This window comes from Corvus brachyrhynchos, unplaced genomic scaffold (genome assembly GCF_000691975.1).
Source record: "Corvus brachyrhynchos isolate BGI_N302 unplaced genomic scaffold, ASM69197v1 scaffold106, whole genome shotgun sequence".
NCBI classification, from domain to species: domain Eukaryota; kingdom Metazoa; phylum Chordata; class Aves; order Passeriformes; family Corvidae; genus Corvus; species Corvus brachyrhynchos.
Window position 1 is genome coordinate 1,689,970 of NW_008238834.1, and position 19,660 is coordinate 1,709,629.

Genomic DNA, 19,660 nt, shown 5'->3' on the forward strand with positions numbered 1-19,660 from the left:
AGGCGGGGGCCGGGGTGGTCTCTGGCCCTTGGGAAGTGGTGTCGTCGCTTGCTGCTGTGCGTGGGTGCCCCTTCCTCCTCCTCCTCCTGTTCCCGCTGTTCCCCTCCCTGGAACAGGCGCGGCGCTGGCCGGTGCCCTCAGGTCTGAGCGCACCTTTCCCCGCAGGCAAGGAGCGCAGCTGCTGCGACACGTGAGCCTGACTCGCCTTAAAAAGTGTTTAATTACCGGGACCGGAACGAGCCGCTCGGTTCCAGGCCGTTCTGCTGAAGTTCTGACTGCTTGGGACTGTGCCTGTCTGCTGATCCGAGTGAGATTTCGCACGAGCTGTGGGTAAGTTATTCGGAGTGCCTGTGCTGGAAAAAAGTCTTTGATGTAACAGGACTAAAATACGTGCGGAAAACAGCCAGGAGATGGCCAAGAACGAGGATTAGTTTAAGTAGTGTTTCCTTGGGAGTGGTATTGAATAGATGTGTTAATTGCTATTAAACAAACAGTGTATTGATTTTAGAGAGGTGCTGCGTTCACAGGAAGACTGTGTCATAGAAGCATGACCAACTTCTACAACCCTTTACCCGAAGACTGAAACAACTACTTTTAGATAACATCACTCATGGTTCTAGTGAGCCACTCTTTCTTCTTGGAGCAGCTCCTGCCAGTACAGTGTGTTGTGTGGGTTTGTAGACAGGTTCTGTCTGTTTGTGCGGTTTGGTGCGTTTTGTCTGCCTTCTTTGCAAGCATCACATCATAGTGCATGCGTGCTGGGACACGTAAAAAATCTTCCTGAGCGGGTATCATCCTTTCCTACAGGAATCTAATTTTCATTGCTAGAGGGAGATCTATTGAAACACTAGACAATGTTATGCTTTTTGCCAACCTTACTGTTTGTCATGACGAGAGAAAGCTTCCTATGCAACAGTGGCTGCTGCCTCAGAGCCTTAATGTTAAGTTGGCTAGTGCTAGTACTGCTTCTCCTACTTTTCTAGCTGTATATGAGTGAAACCCACTCATTCTAATTAGTGTATATTGTCATTGTTCTGGGCTGTGTACATGGCTGAAGGATTCATCAGGAGAAGAAATCAAAGCAAAAGCAGGTGAGTCTTATGAAGAGTGCTGCCTTGTAGTCAGGGATGGCACTTTAGATCTTTGTAGATCACTTTGAGAAAAGAAGCTTTTTTTTGCTTGGACTTTATCCTAGCAGCGGGGTAAAGTTGGTAGTTTGTATATCGGTAGTTAAGTGGCATTTTGTCTTGAAGTATTCTGCAAAACTCCCTTAAGTAGGTGTGCAGGCAGAATGGTAACCTGTGCTCTCTGTGTAGGAAACAACTGCTGTGTGAAGACAGACCCTGTAATAGTGTGACAGGATCACTCTGGCATAGGTCTCGTAGAAGAAGATAAAAGCAGAGCATCTCAGTGCTATTTTTTATACCTTCTTAAAGGATAAGATTCAATTAGCAGTCAAGTACTGCTCTGGTAGTCCTAATGAGTTCAACAGAAGTGCCTTGCAGTCACATCTCAGCTGCAGAGGAGATGCTAAATAGTGTTTTGTGGTGTTGTGTCATGATGTACCAGTGACTGTGGAGACTGCCCTGCAAGCCTTTCAAGGGCACAAGGCATAAACAGGGGTTGTGAAGGGCAATTTAACCTGTATCAGCTGATTAATGGAATAAGCTAATAATGGCAGCACAACTGACTGAAAGATGTGTTTTCCCTTAAGTGGCTAGTAGATTGGCATAGAGGCAGCACAATTCATATAGATTAACCTGCTGGTAGTGTCTTAAGGCTAGTAACTCCAAACCAAACAATTAAGTTTCTCCCTCAGTGATGATGGCCTGGCTTGGTGCCTCAAAACTATCATGGGGATTTTGGATCTCTCTTCATGGTGGGTCATGGGACCAAATAAACTCCTGTCTGCATGGGAGTATAGGTGTACAAAGTACACTGCAAGTGCACACTGCTTGCAAGGGCCTGTGTACTGATTTGTTTCCATACTCTAAACTTGTCACTCAGACTTGTGTTGGTGGTTTCTCATCTCTGTTAGAGAGCAAATCCTGTTGCTTAAAACAGTGTTTACAAGAGTATAAAAGGTTCTGTTAAGAGCCTCACTGCTGCCAGCTTCATTTAGGCATGTCATTGAGCTCGTTAGCTGAAACTTCGTTCTTTACCACTTGTCTGATGGGTAACTGCATGCAGATTCGCTTTCCAGCCCCAACTGTAGAAACGCTTTCACGTGAGTGATCCGTCTAACTATGATTAATAGCCAGACAGTCATTCTTCTTCTGCATCATTGCATGCTTCAGGCTTACAATGTGTATTTGAAATTGGAGGCTTGGGCTAAACAGCAAGGTCTTTGGGGACTAAACCAGTGAAGCAGACAGACCATGTTACTATGCATGTTACTCTATTGCTAATGTTTGCTGTAAGAGTACAAACAAATCAGTGATTTTAACCTTATGAGTATTTGGTGGTAGAAAAACTGTGCAAGTAATTTTATATAGTGATTGAACTTTCTGAATATCTTGAGCTGTTTAAGATTCTGGTCATGTACGTAACAGGCCTTGCTGCATACAAGAGTTGTTTATTTGAATCAGCGTCTTGGTTTCTTTCCCAAGCAATCTTTTCTTCCTTCTCATCAATATCAAATGGAAACAGCAGGTCCTTAATGCGTTGAAAGTGCACTGCTATTCGTACCTGCTAAGTATGTGGGATGTTGACAAGTGATACAGGGTAATAATAGGAGTGTGTTTCTTGTCTGAGAGATGGCTAAAGCAATACTGTGTGGGAAGGGGTGAAAATGAAGGATGAGCTTAACTTTTTTTTTTCTTTCCCCCCTCTCCATGATGGCTAAGCCAGAAAAATGGGTCTAACTGTCCTCTTAGCTTTGGTTTGTGTGGTTCTCACTGCTGCATTCTGTGTCCCACTGAAACTGTGTCAGTCAGCTTCAGAGATAGTATTACAGGCTGATAATACATTAACATACATGATTTTGATCATTCTCTAGACACTGCTAGATCTGATTCACTGAGGAAAGCTATACCTGCCCCAGTAACAATAAACTCTGCTGTGTTGCCTCCACAAATGTTTTAAAGGAAAAAGTAGCTTCAGGGCTTGAAGGACTGCTAGAAGAACTAGTACTGTTTTGTTTAATCTTCTGGTAGAACTGAAAAGCATGCATGAACAAGAGTGCTGACTAACCATTTCTGGAGAAGGCATTTGTATCCTTTGTCTGTGGTAGATTGCAGGTGACTGATCCAGTCTGTTCTTCTGAAATGTGCTAGAAAGGGCTTGCTTAGTCTTTGTCAGATTCTTTGAAAATGGATTCTCTCTCCCCCTTTGCTGATTGAGGAAAAGGTAGGGAAACCTGTCTTTGCTGTATTGTTAGCTCCTTGGCAGTCTGTCCTGTTCTAGATTTCTGCCTCAGTCTTGAATATTACAGGATCTGTTAGAGGCTTTTTGTTCCTTACCCAGTGTTCTCACTGTCTCTTTTCTTGCTGAGTGGCTTCTTATCGAAGCCACTCAGCAAGAAAAGTCGAAGAGCTCCCTGCATCTATTTAAGCTGGGAGTGTGCATGGTGCAATCAAGCTGCCTGTCCAGAACAGCAGAGTGTAAACAGTTTGTGGGACCAATCAAAACCTCTGCTAGTATAGGAAAGCTAACTGTGTGAGGCCAGTAATCATTAACTGACTGCAGGATCTGGTAAATCTAGTGAACATACTAAACTGGAGACACTAAATTTGGACAGAGCCTCTTGTTTTCCTATTTCCTATTGTATCAACAGCAATAAATTGTCTATAGGAGCACAGTCTTTTGAAGCTGTTTTTAAAATAATTTCTTGGCACATCTTAAAAGCAGTGTGTTTAAATAGGGCATTGCTGTATCTAGGTCTAGTTGAACCATAGAATAAGCTGAGTCAGAAGGGACCCATCAGGATCATCGAGTCCAGGTCCTGGCACTATGCAGGATGCCCCAAGAGTCACACCATGTGCCTGAGAGCATTGTCTAAACACTTCTTGAATTCTCTCAGGTTTGGTGCTGTCTGCTTCTTTGGGGAGCCTGTTCAGTGCTCAACCACCCTCTGGGTGAAAAACCCTTTCATGATACCCAACCTGAACCTCCCCTGACTCAGCTTCATGCTTTTTCCTCAAGTCCTGTCACTGGTCACAAGAGTGAGGAATACCTGCCCCTCCGCTTTCCCCCATGAGATGTAGAAGGCTGCAATGACTTCTCCCAGCAGTCTTCTCTTCTCCAGGCTGAACAAACCAAATGACCTCAGCCTTCCTTCATAAAGCTTCCCCTCCAGATATTTCATCATCTTCATTGCCCTCCTTTGGACATCCTGTATTATCTTAATGTCTTTTTTATATTGTGGTGCCCAAAACTGCACACAGCACTGGAGGTGAGGCCGCCCCAGTGCAGAGCAGAGTGGGACAATCTCCTCCCTTGCCCGGCTGGTGATGCTGTGCCTGATGCCCCCCAGGACACGCTTGGCCTTCCTGGCTGCCAGGGCACTGCTGACTCATGTTCAACTTGCCATTGAGCAGGACCCCCAGGTCCCTTTCTGCGCTGCTACTCTCCAGCATCTCATTCCCCAGTCTATACACACGTCCCGGGTTGCCCTGTCCCAGATGCAGAGTCCAGCACTTGCGCTTGTTAAACTTCATACAATTGGTAGTTGTTGTAATAGCATTTAAAAAAAAAAAAAGGCAAACTAACTTCAGATTGTGATTTCAGTGTGGGAAAAAAATTGGTTAAGATATCACTTAGTAACAGTATTCATCAACAGACCTGGTAGGTACCAGTATTGCTTGCCTAAAGGTCTAATGCTCCCAGTCTAGTAGGGATCTGTAACATAGTTATGTCAAAAGGTTTTGTTTTCTCCCTTCTTTGAAAGACATAAATACCATTTTTTCCTTTGTAGTTCAAGAGCAATGGTAGGATTAGAATTAATTAGTGATCTTTTACAATTGTGTGTTAACTTCCTTATATTGTATTATTTGTGTTTCTTAAAGATTAGGTCAAATCTACAAAGTTGTCTGAGTCCCTGATTACCCTTCAAGTCGAGGTTGCAGGGCGTCAGGTACTCAGGCTCAAGAGATGATAGTACTAATCACTGATGGTTATCTGACACCTTCATGCAAAGACATTCTGTTCCCCACGGTCAGCAGCCAAAATACCTGTCAATTAATTCTTAAGTAATATTTGGGCTAATGGATGTACGTAAATTACCTTTCTTTTCCTTTCCTGTTGTCTTTGGAAACCTTGAGGGATAAGGGTGAAAGCCTTGTAACGAAAAAGCAAATGCTTACTGGTTATGCTTGTAGCAAAGCTTGCCTTGTTTGTGGCATAGATCTTCAGCTCCCAGGCCACTCTTAGAATCTAGAAAACAGAGAAGCAAGAAAACATGGGTATTTGGTTATTTAACTGCTTTGTATGAGGAATTTTAATGCTTCTTAGTAGCCTGAGTGCTGGACTGTTGCAACAGCTTGCGCATTAAATGTGTTCCACAGAGAGAATAGTTATCTTTCTCATAACAGGGTTAGTATTAAATAACAGGGAAAAGTGATGTAATTTTAAGCAGTAACTTACAGCAGTATAAGAGATTGCAAAATCTGTTCTTTCGTATCTTTTATTAGAGATGACTACAGAAGCAGAACAGCAGCTTCTCCATGATGCTAGAAATGGAAATGCTGAAGAAGTTAAACGGCTGTTGGATACCTTGGACAAAGGAGAAATAAGCTTTGATATCAACTGTAAAGGTTAGTAGCCTTCCTCAAATGTTTGTAATCTCGCTGTTGAAGTCACATGTAGTGAAACTGATAGTGATAGTATAATCTTGCTTTCTTTGGAGTGCTCAGTAGAGTAATAAAAAACCCACTTAAACAGCTTTTACGCTATGACTTGAGGACATACTTGCATAGGGGAGAGATAATAAGAGTATGGGTAGTTGCAGCATACAGAAAACCTCAATGTAATTCACAGACACTAGAAGTGTCAACAAGACAAGGAATCAGTACCTCTTTTTGCCTGTGTTTGTGCTTATGCCAACTTGGAAGCTTTAGAATACTAAACAAAACAGACTGTAGTGCCCGGGGATGGTTTAGGGAGGTAAATAGCCTGCAGCAGGGCTGCAGAGAGGATTAGATCAGGTCAGTCATTTGTGTTCTGCTCAGTGTGAGTTAGTTTTATTTTTATATTTTTTTTAGTCCTGTGTTTTGTTATCACACAGTAGAAGTGCTACATTTCTTGCCACTGGCAAAAATGTTTGGGACAAATGTATATTTTTTTACTATTAGCAGAATACTGGGTTACTTGGGAGAAGAAACTAAAACTGGTCTTCATCTGTGTCTGGGTCTTTGTCCAACACTGAAGTTTTGCTCATGTGTAGCTAACATAGTTGTGGCTCAGCAACTTGCTTGCTGTGCATTAAAACTTAAAACTGGTACTGGATTTGCAAGCTTGCTAGCAATTGCAGACTACCTTACTTCTTTATTATTTTAGCAGTTTTATATGTAGGTTTCTGGGGTTCTGGGGTCCAGTCGGGACGGCCGGACGTAGACGGTAACGGATGGAGACGAGAGATCTCTATAGGCAGGTCTTGGGACACAGTCGGTTTATTGTAAAGGGCGTGGGTATTGGGGCACTGCTCAGAGCTGGTAGACTCAGCTCTGAGCAGGCCCAAGAGAGCAAGAGAGTGAACGGGTGAGAGAGAGAGAGAGAGGGTGTAAGAGCAAGAGTGGAAGTAAGAGCAGAAGTGGAAGAGAGGAAGGAAGTGAGAAGAGAAGTGTCTGAAGTCCTGGTTACAATACAATAAATCATCTTCTGTACTGAATATTCTAATTGTCACTAACCAATCTAATACAAGATACAAATCCTATAGCATTTACATACAGCCTATAAGAGTTCTTATATTACCATAGAGTGTTACATCTTAACTTCTAAAAACTACTCTTTGGACCCCTTCTGCTGAGCTAGTAGGGTCTGCTCTGACCCTTGGACCTGCTTGCAAGCAGAGGGTATTGTTCTATCAAGGGGGGATTACTTCAGTCGGCCATACCATTGTTTTCTAGTTGTTCAGTAACTAAGACTTGGTATTTCAAAAGTGGCTTTCATTTCGATGTTGCCTGTAGTTTTCATGTTCCCAAAATCTTTTGTCAGGCAATCATATTTCCAAGGCTTTCCTGTTTCATCTTCCCCAACATTATATTTCTCTTTATTTACACAATTGTGTTTCTAGTTGCTTCCAAAAAGTGTATGTGTATCCCATTTTTTCTCCCCAGGCTGATATTCTGTTGTTTGGCATTTAACTGATAAGCAGCATTGAGAAAAAAGGGCTACAGAGGGGGAGAGCAACTGTGCTTCCTCTCAGCTGTAAAAGAAGGGAAACCCTTGCCCTAAAGGGCAGGGATTCCTGTTATCTGAACAAGCTCTATCCCTTTCCCAAGTCTCATTCTTAATCATGAGCTTACTTATCCTTTTGTTTCACTACTCAGCTGTGTTTTGTTTTTTCAATGGTTAATGTACTCGCCTCAGAAAAACAAGTTGTGAAACGAAAGCTCTTGCTACTTCATCTTTGTGGAGCTAGTTCATAATTTAAAGGGCAACCAAACATACCTTGATGAAGCTGAAGTCCTCCACCTTTAGAAGTATGTCCTTGGTAAATATTCAGGATGCATAGTGCCTAAACAGTTGGAATAAAATTACCTTAAGATTCATGCAACGGTGCCCATAAATAAATTCTTGAAGTCTCTTGTGCTTAGAAGAGATTTCAAAGTGTCTCTGATGTGTTCTTGCACATAATCTGAAGTCAAAAAAGCATAATGAAATGGCATAATCTGCCATCTGTTATATCAAGCAAATGGGTCTCTGGTCAGAAGGTCTGCAGCATAGAAGAGACTCAGGTAATGAAGTGAAAAATAGTGCTTAGCTGTTTTTTCTAGTTTAACAATACATACCAGCTAGTTAATACTTGCTTGCTAATGGGGGCTCTAGGAAGCTAGAAGGAATGTGCTCATGATATTGTATTTAACCTAAACTAGTTCCAAATACGGATTTTGTTTACAGTGAAATCTCTGCTTTTGAAGTTTCAATTCTTCTAAGTGTTAGAGGACACAGAAGTCTAGTTAGTGTTTTCTGGGGGAACTGCTCTAGTTGTGTGAAACTTCAGAGTTAAATCTCTGTTCTGCTGCAGTCTCTTTTCAGAGGCTGACTTGTTTCACTCTGCTCCCATAGAGTATTCCATTGGAAACAGTCTAAGAAAAATTCAGGCCAAACAGTATCTGCTGTGTAACTACCCCTGCCATTCTGTCTCCTCACCAGCCAAGCTCCTCTGTCTTGGAAAGGGAGGAGGGAGAAAAAGTGAAGACAACCCTTCCCCTTCACCTCAAAGCTAACAAATTTTCGTTTATATTCCCTATCAGAAGCCCCATCCCTGTCCAAAGATGAGACCTATCTACCTTGGTGCTGCCCTCACTGCTGCCTGGACGCTCCTCACAACGCCACAGGCCTTCAGCTTGGTTGTCCCACAGCCCAGCCGTAATATCTGGGTGGCCCTAGCAAGGACATTAAAACAAGATAACTTGTGCCTGTCCTTAGGCAACCTAGACAGCCCATTGTCGACATGCTTGGTAGGCATTCCTCTAGCAGCACATGAATACCCATATACAGGTAAGAAACCCAGTCCGGTAGACATTTGGGATGAGTGGACCAAGATTCTTCCACAGGCACCAAAGGAACCCCAGGAATTGGACTTATTGGGGTCCTCCAAAGCTCCTTACTGTGTGCAATTTCATTATAAACTATCTGAGCAACATTTTAACCATCTTGACCTTATTAGGTCTACCCATAAAAAGTGTATCACCAAATAACAAAGTTTATAATCCTCCAAATTGGTGCAATTACACCAGTCATACACTTTCTTCATCCTCACTCCATCCCAAAGGGTTGCCCTGGGGAGTGTTTCTTATTTGTGGAGACAGGGCATGGGCCAGGATCCCCTCATGCCTTCAAGGGGGTCCTTGTAGCCTTGGCCAGCTTATTACCCTCACCCCAAACGTTACGATACTCCAAGGTTTAAAGAATAATTCGGCACACAGACTGGCATGCTAAAAATGATCGTATATGGAATATGACAAAAATTGTGATTCTCAAGTTATTGATTGGAGTAAAGGAAAAAGGGTAGCAGTCTCCCTGCTTCAACCTTGGGTAGCCGCTGCTAAAGCCCTTGGTGAGCTAAATCACCTGGGGTGCTGCCTTAGCAAGCAGGCCAGTGCAGCATCTGCTGCCCTTAGCAACCTCCTCCGAGATGAAGAAACCACCAAACACACGACACTGCAAAACCAGGCAGCCATCGACTTCCTGCTCCTAGCCCATGGACATGGCTGTCAAGATTTTTGAAGGCATGTGCTGTTTCGATTTAACCTCATGTAGTGACTCCATCTCACAGAACATCTAGCTGCTAAAAGATCAAGTCCACCAAATCAAGACAGAAGAAAAAATCACAGTGTCAACAACTTTCTTGGACAATGGGGACTCCAAGGGTGGGCACTTTTTTTAGTTAAGGGTGCTTTGTAGATTTTCATTGTAATTCTTACTGTATGGCTTATGTTCTCATGTTTTTTACGCTGCTTTAAAAAGGCCGTTGGGGAGGTGTTCTTGGTTAAAAAAAGAAGGGGGAGTTGCGTAGGGCTGTGAGCCCTTGGCACAAGAGCCCTCGGCACAAGAGCCCTCTGCACTTCCTTAGAGGAGAAAGGCTTGAGGGCAAAAAGACTTTCCCCAGAGATAAGCAACCTTCCTCTGGGTCATGGTGATGTAGTGAGCCCCCGCCAGCATGCCTTGTTTCTATATGGTAATAGCCTGTACCCAGTTGGCTGGTTGGTTTCTACCCCACCCCCTGCCTTTCCCATAAAAAGCTCCTTGTTTCTGCCCCTCGGCAGGGAGCCTTGTCCCTGGCCTCCCCTTCACAGGGGTTGCTGGACCATAAAAGCTACCTCTGTGGAATTGCCATACAAGGCTCCTGTCTCTCTATCCCTGAGTTGGCCTTGGGTGATTTCACAAAGAGCTGAATCACAAGAGCTGGAATCACTTGTAGGTGAGAAATCACTACACTTGCTGAAATCCCCTGCTGCCCAGGGAGGCCTGCCATCGCCCTGGAAGAGCTGTTCCTTGCAGGACGCTCTCTCGGAAGGTCACGGCGCACCGGGTTGTACACCCCGGCTTTCTGACAGCAGTACTGTTTTGCTGCAAGTTATGATCTGTTGGGTACTACCAGATAGTAATCACATAACAACCTGATGATTAACTAAAGTACACACTGTAGACTGTCTTTTTGCAGCCCTCAATCTTCCTTCTCTTCCTGACAGCTTCTTGTGCTTCTGTCATTACCTTGGATAATAGATGTCCCTAGAAAGTCAGGGTATGAGGAATGTCTTCAGAGCTGTAGCAGTTGCTTCAGGATTTGCATCTGATATGGCAATGCCACGTGGCTTGGAATAAAGTGCTTCTGGAGCAGGTGGAAGGCTGTACTGGAGGTAGTGTAAACTTCCTGCAGGGTGTGCCTTGGTAGCTGTAGGTCTGACAAGTTAATGCGCCTGGGTGACAAAGCCTATCTTTGACATCTTCTCCTTGTCTTTTCAGAGTGGAGCTGTATCTGAGGCTGGGTGTGCTGTATACTCATAAATCAAGTCTGGCAACAGTGATCCTAAACATCACAATTTCAGCCAAAGTGAAGGAAGAGAAAATAAATTCAGGCTTCCTGCACTTGCTCTGTTGTGACTGTATTCTACCCTGTCGGTGCTCACAGATAAGCAGGATTTGCTTGAGGAAAATCCAGCCAAATTATCTGAACTTCTCTTTTCAGGTTCCTCAGTTCACTGCTTTGGAAAGAGGGTATCTGCATTAAAACAGTAACAAACCCAGGTTTCATCCAAAATAATCATGTTTTCTAAGGCCATCTATTGTTGGCTCATTCTCATTAAATACAAGAAAATAGCATATCTAGGAATTTGCAAAGTAAAAAATCTGGAAGGTAAAGTTAACAGTCAGTAGCGTGTTATGGCAAAATACACATTTGAATGACTGCACAGTGGCCAAGCAGCCCACGGCTGGAAAATGACTGCCTACCTTGTCTCCATTCTCTAAACAAATGGTGACACTTGAGACTAGAGTTAACTGACATTAAAGCAAAGAGCTGGGTGTAAGGGAGAGAGGAATTTTGTTTTTAATGGAATTCCATTTTTTCTCCTTTCCTATCCTTTCATTCTCCCCTGCATAATGGTGTCATGATTTAAAATAATAATAAAAAAGGTGTAAACACTTGTGGTCACTTGAAGAGAAGTAACACCTCAAAAGCTTGAGAAATAAATGGTCAGCTAACATCAGAAATGCAAACATTCTGAGTGGATGCAGAACAAGGGTCTGTTCTTACTTTATTCAGTAAGAACTCCAAATCTGGACAGGTTCCTGGTTATTTTTTTTCATGACTGGATTCCTTGGCAGCAACACCATCTGGTCAGTGCTGTTAACTAATGACTGTTCTGGGCTAATTATATGAATTCAGTGCAACTCAGATCTCTTTTGTATTCTTTGAATGAATCTTATTCCCTACTGGACTGAGGCATGAGTGATGTTCCTTTAGTTTGTTATCCAACATAAATAGCCCCAGAGTTAGTGATCCACACTAACTTTATCTTCTGTCATACTTTAGCCTATCAGTGCCAGAGAGTAGGAGCTCTGTTTTAGGCCAGATTGTAGTGAGGGAGAGATGTAAATCTGGGGTTGGAAACAACAGGAGTTGAGAAGAAAGATAATCAAATTACAAAAGAAATTGTCAATAAAGGGCAGGAATGTTAGCTGGAAACAGTTATAAGAAATGGGAAAATATTTCAGCTCTGAACCGCATTCTAATGTTAATTTTTAATATGAGAGCAGAAAAGATGATGAACTTTCAAGATGAACAGTTTGTTTTCTTTGTGCTTGTGGCTTGTTTCCTCAGGGCAAACTTATGTTGTGCATGTTCCATGCCTCAGTACCTGAGGTTGTATGACAGGGGAAAACTTAGTGGTGGCAGTAATTTCAAAACAATTTCTACTGCCTTATTTTCATTTTTCTTCCAAGTACAAAATGATAGCTTTCAGCTGACACTGTAATGCTGTGGGTCTGTTGCTTAGTAAAAACAAAGCACAAGTTGCCTTTGCTTAATACAGTTGAGTGTTGCAGTTGGAAAGTAAAGTGAGTTGTTAACCTTAGTAATCTCTAATGCTTTAATATCTTGCTTTTAAAAAAGTGGTTATAGGAGAGTTGTTGAATTTCATACAGCCAGTCCTCCAGGTCATGTTTTAAATGCTCTTTAAAGCATAAATCATATTTTCTTGTGCCTGCTTCCTGTCTGTGATTTGTCACTGCAACTTAGAGCTGTAGATGATACATGAATTCTACTGCACATAAAGATTTCAAAGCTCATGACTTAGGCTGTCTTTATTAAAACCAAGTAAAGCACAAGACAACAAAAAAACTGATAACAAAAAGCCTCAACATTAGGTCATTCCACCTGTTTTATTTTGGATACTTTATTTGAAGGATGGGTTGTCTTACCTTTCATTTGTGTGAAGAAAATAAAATTGTGTAAACCAGAGTTTTTTTGATAAACAAGAGAAAAATGTACTTGCATGTGCCATTTTCATAGTGAATGAAGAATGAAAGTAACTGAAGCCTCTTGCTAGTGTTGAAAGGTGTTACATGCAGATAAAAGTTTTATTCCCAGTCAGGCTACATGACTTTGGCCTTTCAGAAAGTTGGGGGGCTTTTTGTTTGGGTTTTTCGGTTTTTTGAGGGGTTTTTTGTATGTGTTTGTTTGTTTTTTAAAATTTGAATCCAGCATTCTCAAACTGCCTCCTGATTTAGTAATTTAAATAATATTAATAGTGTTGATGTGTCCAGCTTCCTTGCTCCTCTGCTACTGTGAAGAATGGTAATCCATGACAACCTCCAAGCACATGACAACATCTCTTTTGTGCTGTGTGACCAAAACTTAATTTACCTGTTTTGTCTTTTAGGCAGAAGTAAATCTAATATGGGTTGGACACCTCTTCACCTTGCTTGCTACTTTGGACATGCTGTTGTGGTAGAGGATTTGCTGAAGGTATATTTATATTTTCCTCTGTGTGTAAGGCTAGAAGCAGTTGGTGTTTATTCAGGTTTTTGTGATAGAAGGAAGGAGGCTTTGCAGAGAGGCAGAGCCACTCCTACAGTTTATCTACACGTAACAGAGATAACTGACTGTTGTGACATTAAGATAGGCCTGGTTTAGAAGGACCCAAAATAGTGACAGTGGAAGGATATACAGTAGCATACAGCCCTTACTCTGAGTAGTTTTTACAATTATTGATACTTAACTGGTTTTCTCTTGGAGAGTAACTACCTGTGTGTAGGAACTGAGGACATGTAATATATAGTATGCACTTGTGAAAGTTCAGGTTTTTTGAAGCTTAGTGGGTATCTGTGTATAGTAAGCCAGCGTGTGATACTAGACATGCAATTACTTCAACCGTTTGATTAGTTTACTGTAGTACATAAAGCACTTCAGTTTAGGCAATTTCAGTCACGGAGCTTTAGAAAAGGGTGAAGTGTCTCAAATGCAGAAAAACTGCATTATCTAATTCCATGTTGTGTATAGAAGTATGGACAGAATTTTGTGCAAAGTAGCTTGTATGTGTTTCTTTCAGGCACAGGCTAACAGTTTGACTCATTATTTCTTTCTAATGTCTTTGAAATAATGATCTGTGTGATGAATTTTGAAACAATGGACTTCTGTTATCAAAACTGATGTGTTTGTATTTGCATAACAACTGCAAATGCAGTGATTATGTGGCTTCTGACTGAATTTTTTTTTTTTTTTTGCTCTCAGGGTAGTTTCAACCAACCTTAATTATATTAGACCCTCTTTAATATTTGAAAGATTTTGCTGTAGATGGCAGGGGTGTGATAAACAGCCTCAAGTGCAAAGCTAATCTAAACTTGAATTTCATTAAGAATAAAAGCTGCCAGCCATAATCCAGACTTTAAAGGAGGAAACAAGTTTGAGATTTCTTTGAGAAATTCTTCTCTAGCCTACACACTTGCTCAGTAAATAATGCCATTTTCAATTCAAGCGGGCTACTTAAAGCAAAAGGTAAAGTTTTATCACTTAATGCATTTATCAAGCATCCAACGTCAAGAGTTGGAGGAGTATATGAAACTTTGTACTTTGTGTTCCTTTGATAGGGTTCTTGAAAGGGTATTATTTAAAGACTAGGGTGAGAAATAAGTGAGACCGTGCACTTCTGAAAGCTAGGCATGTATAAGTGTGTCTATGTACTTGTGCCTAGATTTTGTGCTCAAAGAGCAAGTGAAGGAGGCATTACCAGGTACAGAGCTCTGGATCTAGTCAGGTTCATCAGTTAACTTTAGGCAGGCAGCAATGACCTGGCTAAATCCCATGATCTAAAAATATGTGATGAAGTTTAGTATGCCCTGCCCTCTTTTTCACCCTTTGAGAGGTTAGGTAGAGTGGTGTAGAAGAAATGCTTAATGAAAGGAGGATAGGATTCCTTGGTTTCTTGGAACAGTGCCTCTGCAGTGTGGCAAACACTCTTCCTTTCAGGTAAAAGGTATAGGATGGAGAAAGTGTGTGATGAAGGGAGATTCAGCGCAAAGACTTACAGAACCCCAAACAACCCAAGCCAAACAAAAACCAAGACAACAACAGCCCCCACCCCTTGTATTAAACTTATTTTCCATATACCCTTTTCTTCAAAGTGTGAGAGATGCCTGGAAAAAATGCAGGGCCTTTTCCTCTTTGAAGCAATTTAGAGAATGTCGGCTATGAATCTTAAATAAGTATTTTATCTTTGTTTCCAAGATAACTGCATTACAGTTTTGATCTGCTTTGCCACGAGGCCTACATTAGTGTCCTCTCTCCCCTTCCCCCCAGTCAGAGGGAATAGCTGTGTAGTTCTTGTTGGAAGGACATTCAGATGTCTTTTGGTCTTGCTGTTTAGGCTGGTGCAGATGTGAATGTGCTGAATGACATGGGGGACACTCCACTCCATCGTGCAGCTTTCACAGGGCGTAAGGTAAAGTACACTGGCTTTTTTTGGGCCTCACTCATAGAATTATTAAGAAAGTGCTAGCAATAAGATCACTTCCAAAAGATGTTTTTACAGTGTCTAAAAATGACTTATTGTCTGTTTTGGTACAGTGTGTTCAGAAGGATTAGGCACATTGCCTAGCTTGTATAACTCTGTCTAAAAAAAAAACCACAGAGAGAAACCACATTGTTTTAATCTTAGTAGCTTCTGGAGAGGAAAGAAATCTCTTAAATTAGGACACACAGGCCCATTTGGTGTCTGGAAGTGCTGTTTCTTCATAGTTAATTAGAACTAAAGAGCTTTTTTTATAGGCCTTTGTAATGTGACACTAGTTTGATTTTTTTCCCACATGCCACCATCGTTCCAAAACTAGTACTACCTCTATGGATAACATTTTGGCCCTTCAGAAGGAGTGGCTACTTACTGTCTCGTCAAAAGAGCCAATTACACTATTTTTTCTATTAAATTAAGCATTCACACCAGGTACATCAGCTTTTGAGGTCAGTCTGTTCATCTGTAACTCCTGTTGGTTCCTTCAGCCTGACTGATAGGACAGAAAGGTTGCAGTCGGTCTCGCTCTTCAATCTCTCTAAAACATCCCTTCCTGTTTTCATAAGAAACCAGCAGTGGTGAGAAGCCGTTGGTTACAAAGCTCATCTTACAGGATGCCCATAGCTGGGAAGCCTGATTGTGGCCTTGCAGTTGCACAGGCAGTTAAGCAGTGTTTTTCAAATTGTTTTTCAGGAGGTGGTGATGTTACTCTTGCAGCATAATGCTGATGCTTCTATTGTTAATGGGAGTGGAGAGACTGCAAAAGAAGTTACTCATGACAAAGACATAAGGAATATGTTGGAAGGTATCTTTAATAGGTCATAGTCTGTTTTGTGTTTTTTTTAACGTGTGCATTCTAAAAGCTGCTTTTTTTCTTGCAAGTTACAGAAGCTCAGTTGAATTTTCTATTTAAATTTGGTTATTAGAAAGAAAAAAAGTCATAGTTTTTGGTTCTTGTCTGCAGTACTGATATGTGGTGTTTTTGTGTGACTTGGGAGTTAAGTATCATGAATACAAATAGCATTATTCAGGTAACTATTTCAGTCCAGCTGGGATAGTCCTTGCTACAGCTTTGGTACATGAGTAGTCAAAGCATTGGCTCACTGGAAGAGACAAAACTCAAGTCAAGAACAGTAAGTGACTTTGTGTCAACTGAGTCATTAAGAGAGCAAAATTCTGAAGAGTTTGAGAAGGTGACCCAGTTATGGATCAGGTTTAGGACTTGCTATTGCAGTCTTAGACGTGTCAAAAGGCATAAAAAATAGAAACCCTTCCCCTTGTTTCCTCCATGGCCTCACACGTGTCAGAGGTGAGGCAGATTGTGTCCAAATACTAACCTAATTCACTGATTATGGTTTTGGAGAGTTCAAAAACTGTGTTGCTTCCTGGTATTACTATGTGATACTCTTAAATACTGCTGGAACACTGTGTCCACTACCCCAGACTGCATATGAGAAGTGATCTCTCTTCTGATTCTACATGCAAATGCACAGATAACTCATTTCCACTGCTCATCTGCTGAATCATTAGAGAAGAATAAAATTTTTGTAAGATGACAAGAAGAGTAGAAGAGAAGCTGAAAAAAACATAGGGAAGATCTGCGGGTATTGCATAGTTCCCATTTTCCCTTCTGCAGGGAGTGGTCTTGGTTTTAAGTGTTGGAAAAATAATATATGTTAATTGTTGGAAAAATAATATGTATGTTTATAAAAACTTGCACATCTTGTCAAATTTTATGTGCTTTGAACATATTTTTGCTCTGACACAGACTTTTCTGAGTAAATATTCTATTAATACCTGTCCCAAATAAATAATACTGGAAGCTCTTGCTTTGCTAGGCTTGTTTTGCTATAGTTTTTTGAATGCTGTACTTTATACATACTTTACTGAGACTGATCTTACTTTTATTTATTGTTTTTAATAGCCGTGGAAAGGACACAAGAAAGGAAGCTGGAAGAACTTCTCTTAGGAGCAGCAAGAGAGGGGGAAACAGGAAAACTGACTGCCTTGGTAAGAATTCAAGTCAAGTGATTCAAGCTGTAATGCCGATGTAACAAAATATGACATTGTGCCTTGCATTTCAAAGGGCTGTGACATTGAAATATTAGTGCTGTGCACCATTTTATATTGGTAAGGTGCTGAACCTTCAAGGATTTTCCAACCTCTTTGTTGGAGGTTGCAAAACCAATGGTTTTCAACTTCTTTCATGGTTTTAAATCCTTTAGAAAGAATTAGCTAGTTAGCTGCAAACAGCAGTGTAAAGGTTCATGGTCTGCTGAGATAAGCTTATTAGGTTATTGTGGAATGGGTGCCTAGGTTTTCACCACAGTGTGGCCTGTCTTTATTCTTGAAAGTAAGCCCTTTGTCATTAGCATCTGTTGTAGGTTTTAATGGACAGTTGTCTGCACAACACTGTTTCATGCTGGGCAGAAATTGAAAACTCTGTGCGTGCGCACACTCATAGTAATCCCAGATGAACAATGTGGTGCCATAGTAAGGCTGTGGGAGAAGCAGATCACAGAAAGACTGGAGAGTGCTTCTGGACATGATCTAGTCCAGATCCTGTTTGCAGAGCAGAATGAACTAGAGCAGATTGCTCAGGATGAAATCCAGTTGGGTTTTGAAGCAGAGTCCCAGTGCTTGAACTCAAGCTTTTGGGAGCCCTGAAGAGTGTCCTTTGAAGGAAGACATGCAGTATGGAACATTTTCTACCTACTTTAGCACCTTTAGTAATACCTTTTCAGGCATCAAAATTCACAAATGTGACATTTGTATATTGAGATACTTGATGTTGTTTATTTTTCTGCCTGGAAGCCAGAGTGAACACCTCTTCAGAATTTACTTCGCCCCTCTAAATTTTTTTCTTGTAGTCCAAAGATCCCTTGTCTTTCTAACTCCTTGCAAGGAAACTCTTGTTAAATCTTTGGTCATTCTTGTAATTCTTATTTTGAGTTTTTGCGCTGTCCTCTTCGAAATGGAGACAGAACTAGAACTGTACACAGCCCTTAAGATGTGGAAGAATAGTGCATTAATACACTGCACAATTGTACTAATTGTAATTAATACACTGATATGAGTTATCTGTCCTTGATTCTGATCATTTTAACACTTGTTACACGTCTGCTGACTAACCCTTAAGCTGATGTGACAAAAAAAATCAGAAAAAAGGTGACTCCTTATAGAAATCTGTCATTAAAGACTCTGCTTTCTCTCATGTGGCATGTAACTACGCGTGAGCATGTAACTCTCCCTGCGAACGTTTTAATTTCTAAGTGATTTTTTTATATTTGGTATCTTTGAGCTCTGTACATGTGAGGACAGCTGTATGTTGACTCCTAAACCTTTTCAAAGTACTTATCACATTTTTGACCCTGAGTCAGTTTTTAAGTCAATTCTTACCAGGTGTTCCTTGGAATACACTTGCAGCTCTATGGTGTAAATCTCTTTGACTTTCCCACCCTTAATACCTCTGTCAATCATTTGTGTAGCTCTTCAGAACTGCCCTTTAGCTCCAAAATTCCTCATACTTTGCCTCCTTTGCCTGTTCAGGCCTTTCTGCTCCTACTGTACATTTTTTTTAGCAGACTATTATGCTCATAAAACACTAGCTGTTTACATTTACTTTTACTGTGACACCTAACACCAGAACATGTTATTTACTAGAAGTTAGATCTTCAGCAGCTGAATCTTAACCCAGGCTCTTTAGTCTACTTGAGGCAAAGCCAGTGTGTTCTTCCTGTGAGTTCTCAAAAAATGTACTGTACGGTTCCTGAAGTGACTGGAGAGATTTTTATCACAATGAGTTGATGCATGAAACTTTCTTCCAAGTATTCCCTTGTAAAATGGCATAAGCTGCTGAAAGCACAGGCATGTGGCTTAAAAGGTATGGAGGCAAGAAGTCAGGAGACAAAGTAAATGTAAAACAGCTGGTTGGAAAGATCTAAAGCTAAGGAGTCCTCAGGAATGCAAGCATTTGACTGCCGTGTTAATGAGGTTATACTTCCACAAGCTCCCTCTTTTTGACTTTTGTTCTCTTCTCAGTTGATCTGTAAACAACAGTAGTTGTTCCTTTATAGAACACTAGTTCATCCTTTATAGAACTATTTCTGAAGCATATATAATGTGGTTGCTGTTGATGTTAACTTAGATTGTGGCCATGGGAATTCTGTTATTATGGAGTAATTTTTCAAAGGTAGCATATGGCTAACAAGAATACTTAAAATGAGTTTCTCTAAAGTTGTTGTCACGCACTTGTGACTCTGGTCTCCTAAGGCTGCTTATCAGTAATTTAGCCTTTCTATTAAGGCACTCCCTTTTGGCTTGTGAGTTTAAGTAGCTGATATTGCATGAAATGGTTTGGGCTGGAAGGGACCTCTACAGCTCGTGCAGTCCAACCCCTATGTACACATCCAGTAGCCACATATTTGAGCAGAAGTGTAGTGGTCTTTTGGGGTAGTTAGCAGTGTCATGCTTAATGACCCTTCTCTTTG

The 19,660-nt window shown here is 41.2% G+C and overlaps 1 protein-coding gene and 1 long non-coding RNA gene across 5 annotated transcripts in view; both read left to right on the plus strand.

The window, feature by feature from the left end:
* Window positions 1-19,660, plus strand: part of OSBPL1A (oxysterol binding protein like 1A) — an 80,131-nt gene continuing 60,471 nt past the window's right edge. For 2 of the 4 annotated variants that reach the window (XM_017738272.1, XM_008636807.2), the window contains exons 1-7: window positions 1-56; window positions 166-330; window positions 5,631-5,753; window positions 13,047-13,132; window positions 15,030-15,104; window positions 15,864-15,975; window positions 17,095-17,180. In XM_017738272.1, coding sequence (XP_017593761.1) covers window positions 5,633-5,753; window positions 13,047-13,132; window positions 15,030-15,104; window positions 15,864-15,975; window positions 17,095-17,180 — 480 coding nt within the window. In that variant the 5' untranslated portion in view covers window positions 1-56; window positions 166-330; window positions 5,631-5,632. Of the gene's footprint in view, window positions 331-5,630; window positions 5,754-8,420; window positions 8,662-13,046; window positions 13,133-15,029; window positions 15,105-15,863; window positions 15,976-17,094; window positions 17,181-19,660 lie in introns of those variants that run through there. The other 2 variants (XM_017738273.1, XM_017738271.1) reach the window with 2 other exon arrangements.
* Window positions 8,669-10,752, plus strand: LOC108447657. The gene is made up of 2 exons (XR_001863325.1): window positions 8,669-10,523; window positions 10,630-10,752. It is a non-coding gene; the product is annotated as an uncharacterized LOC108447657 (long non-coding RNA).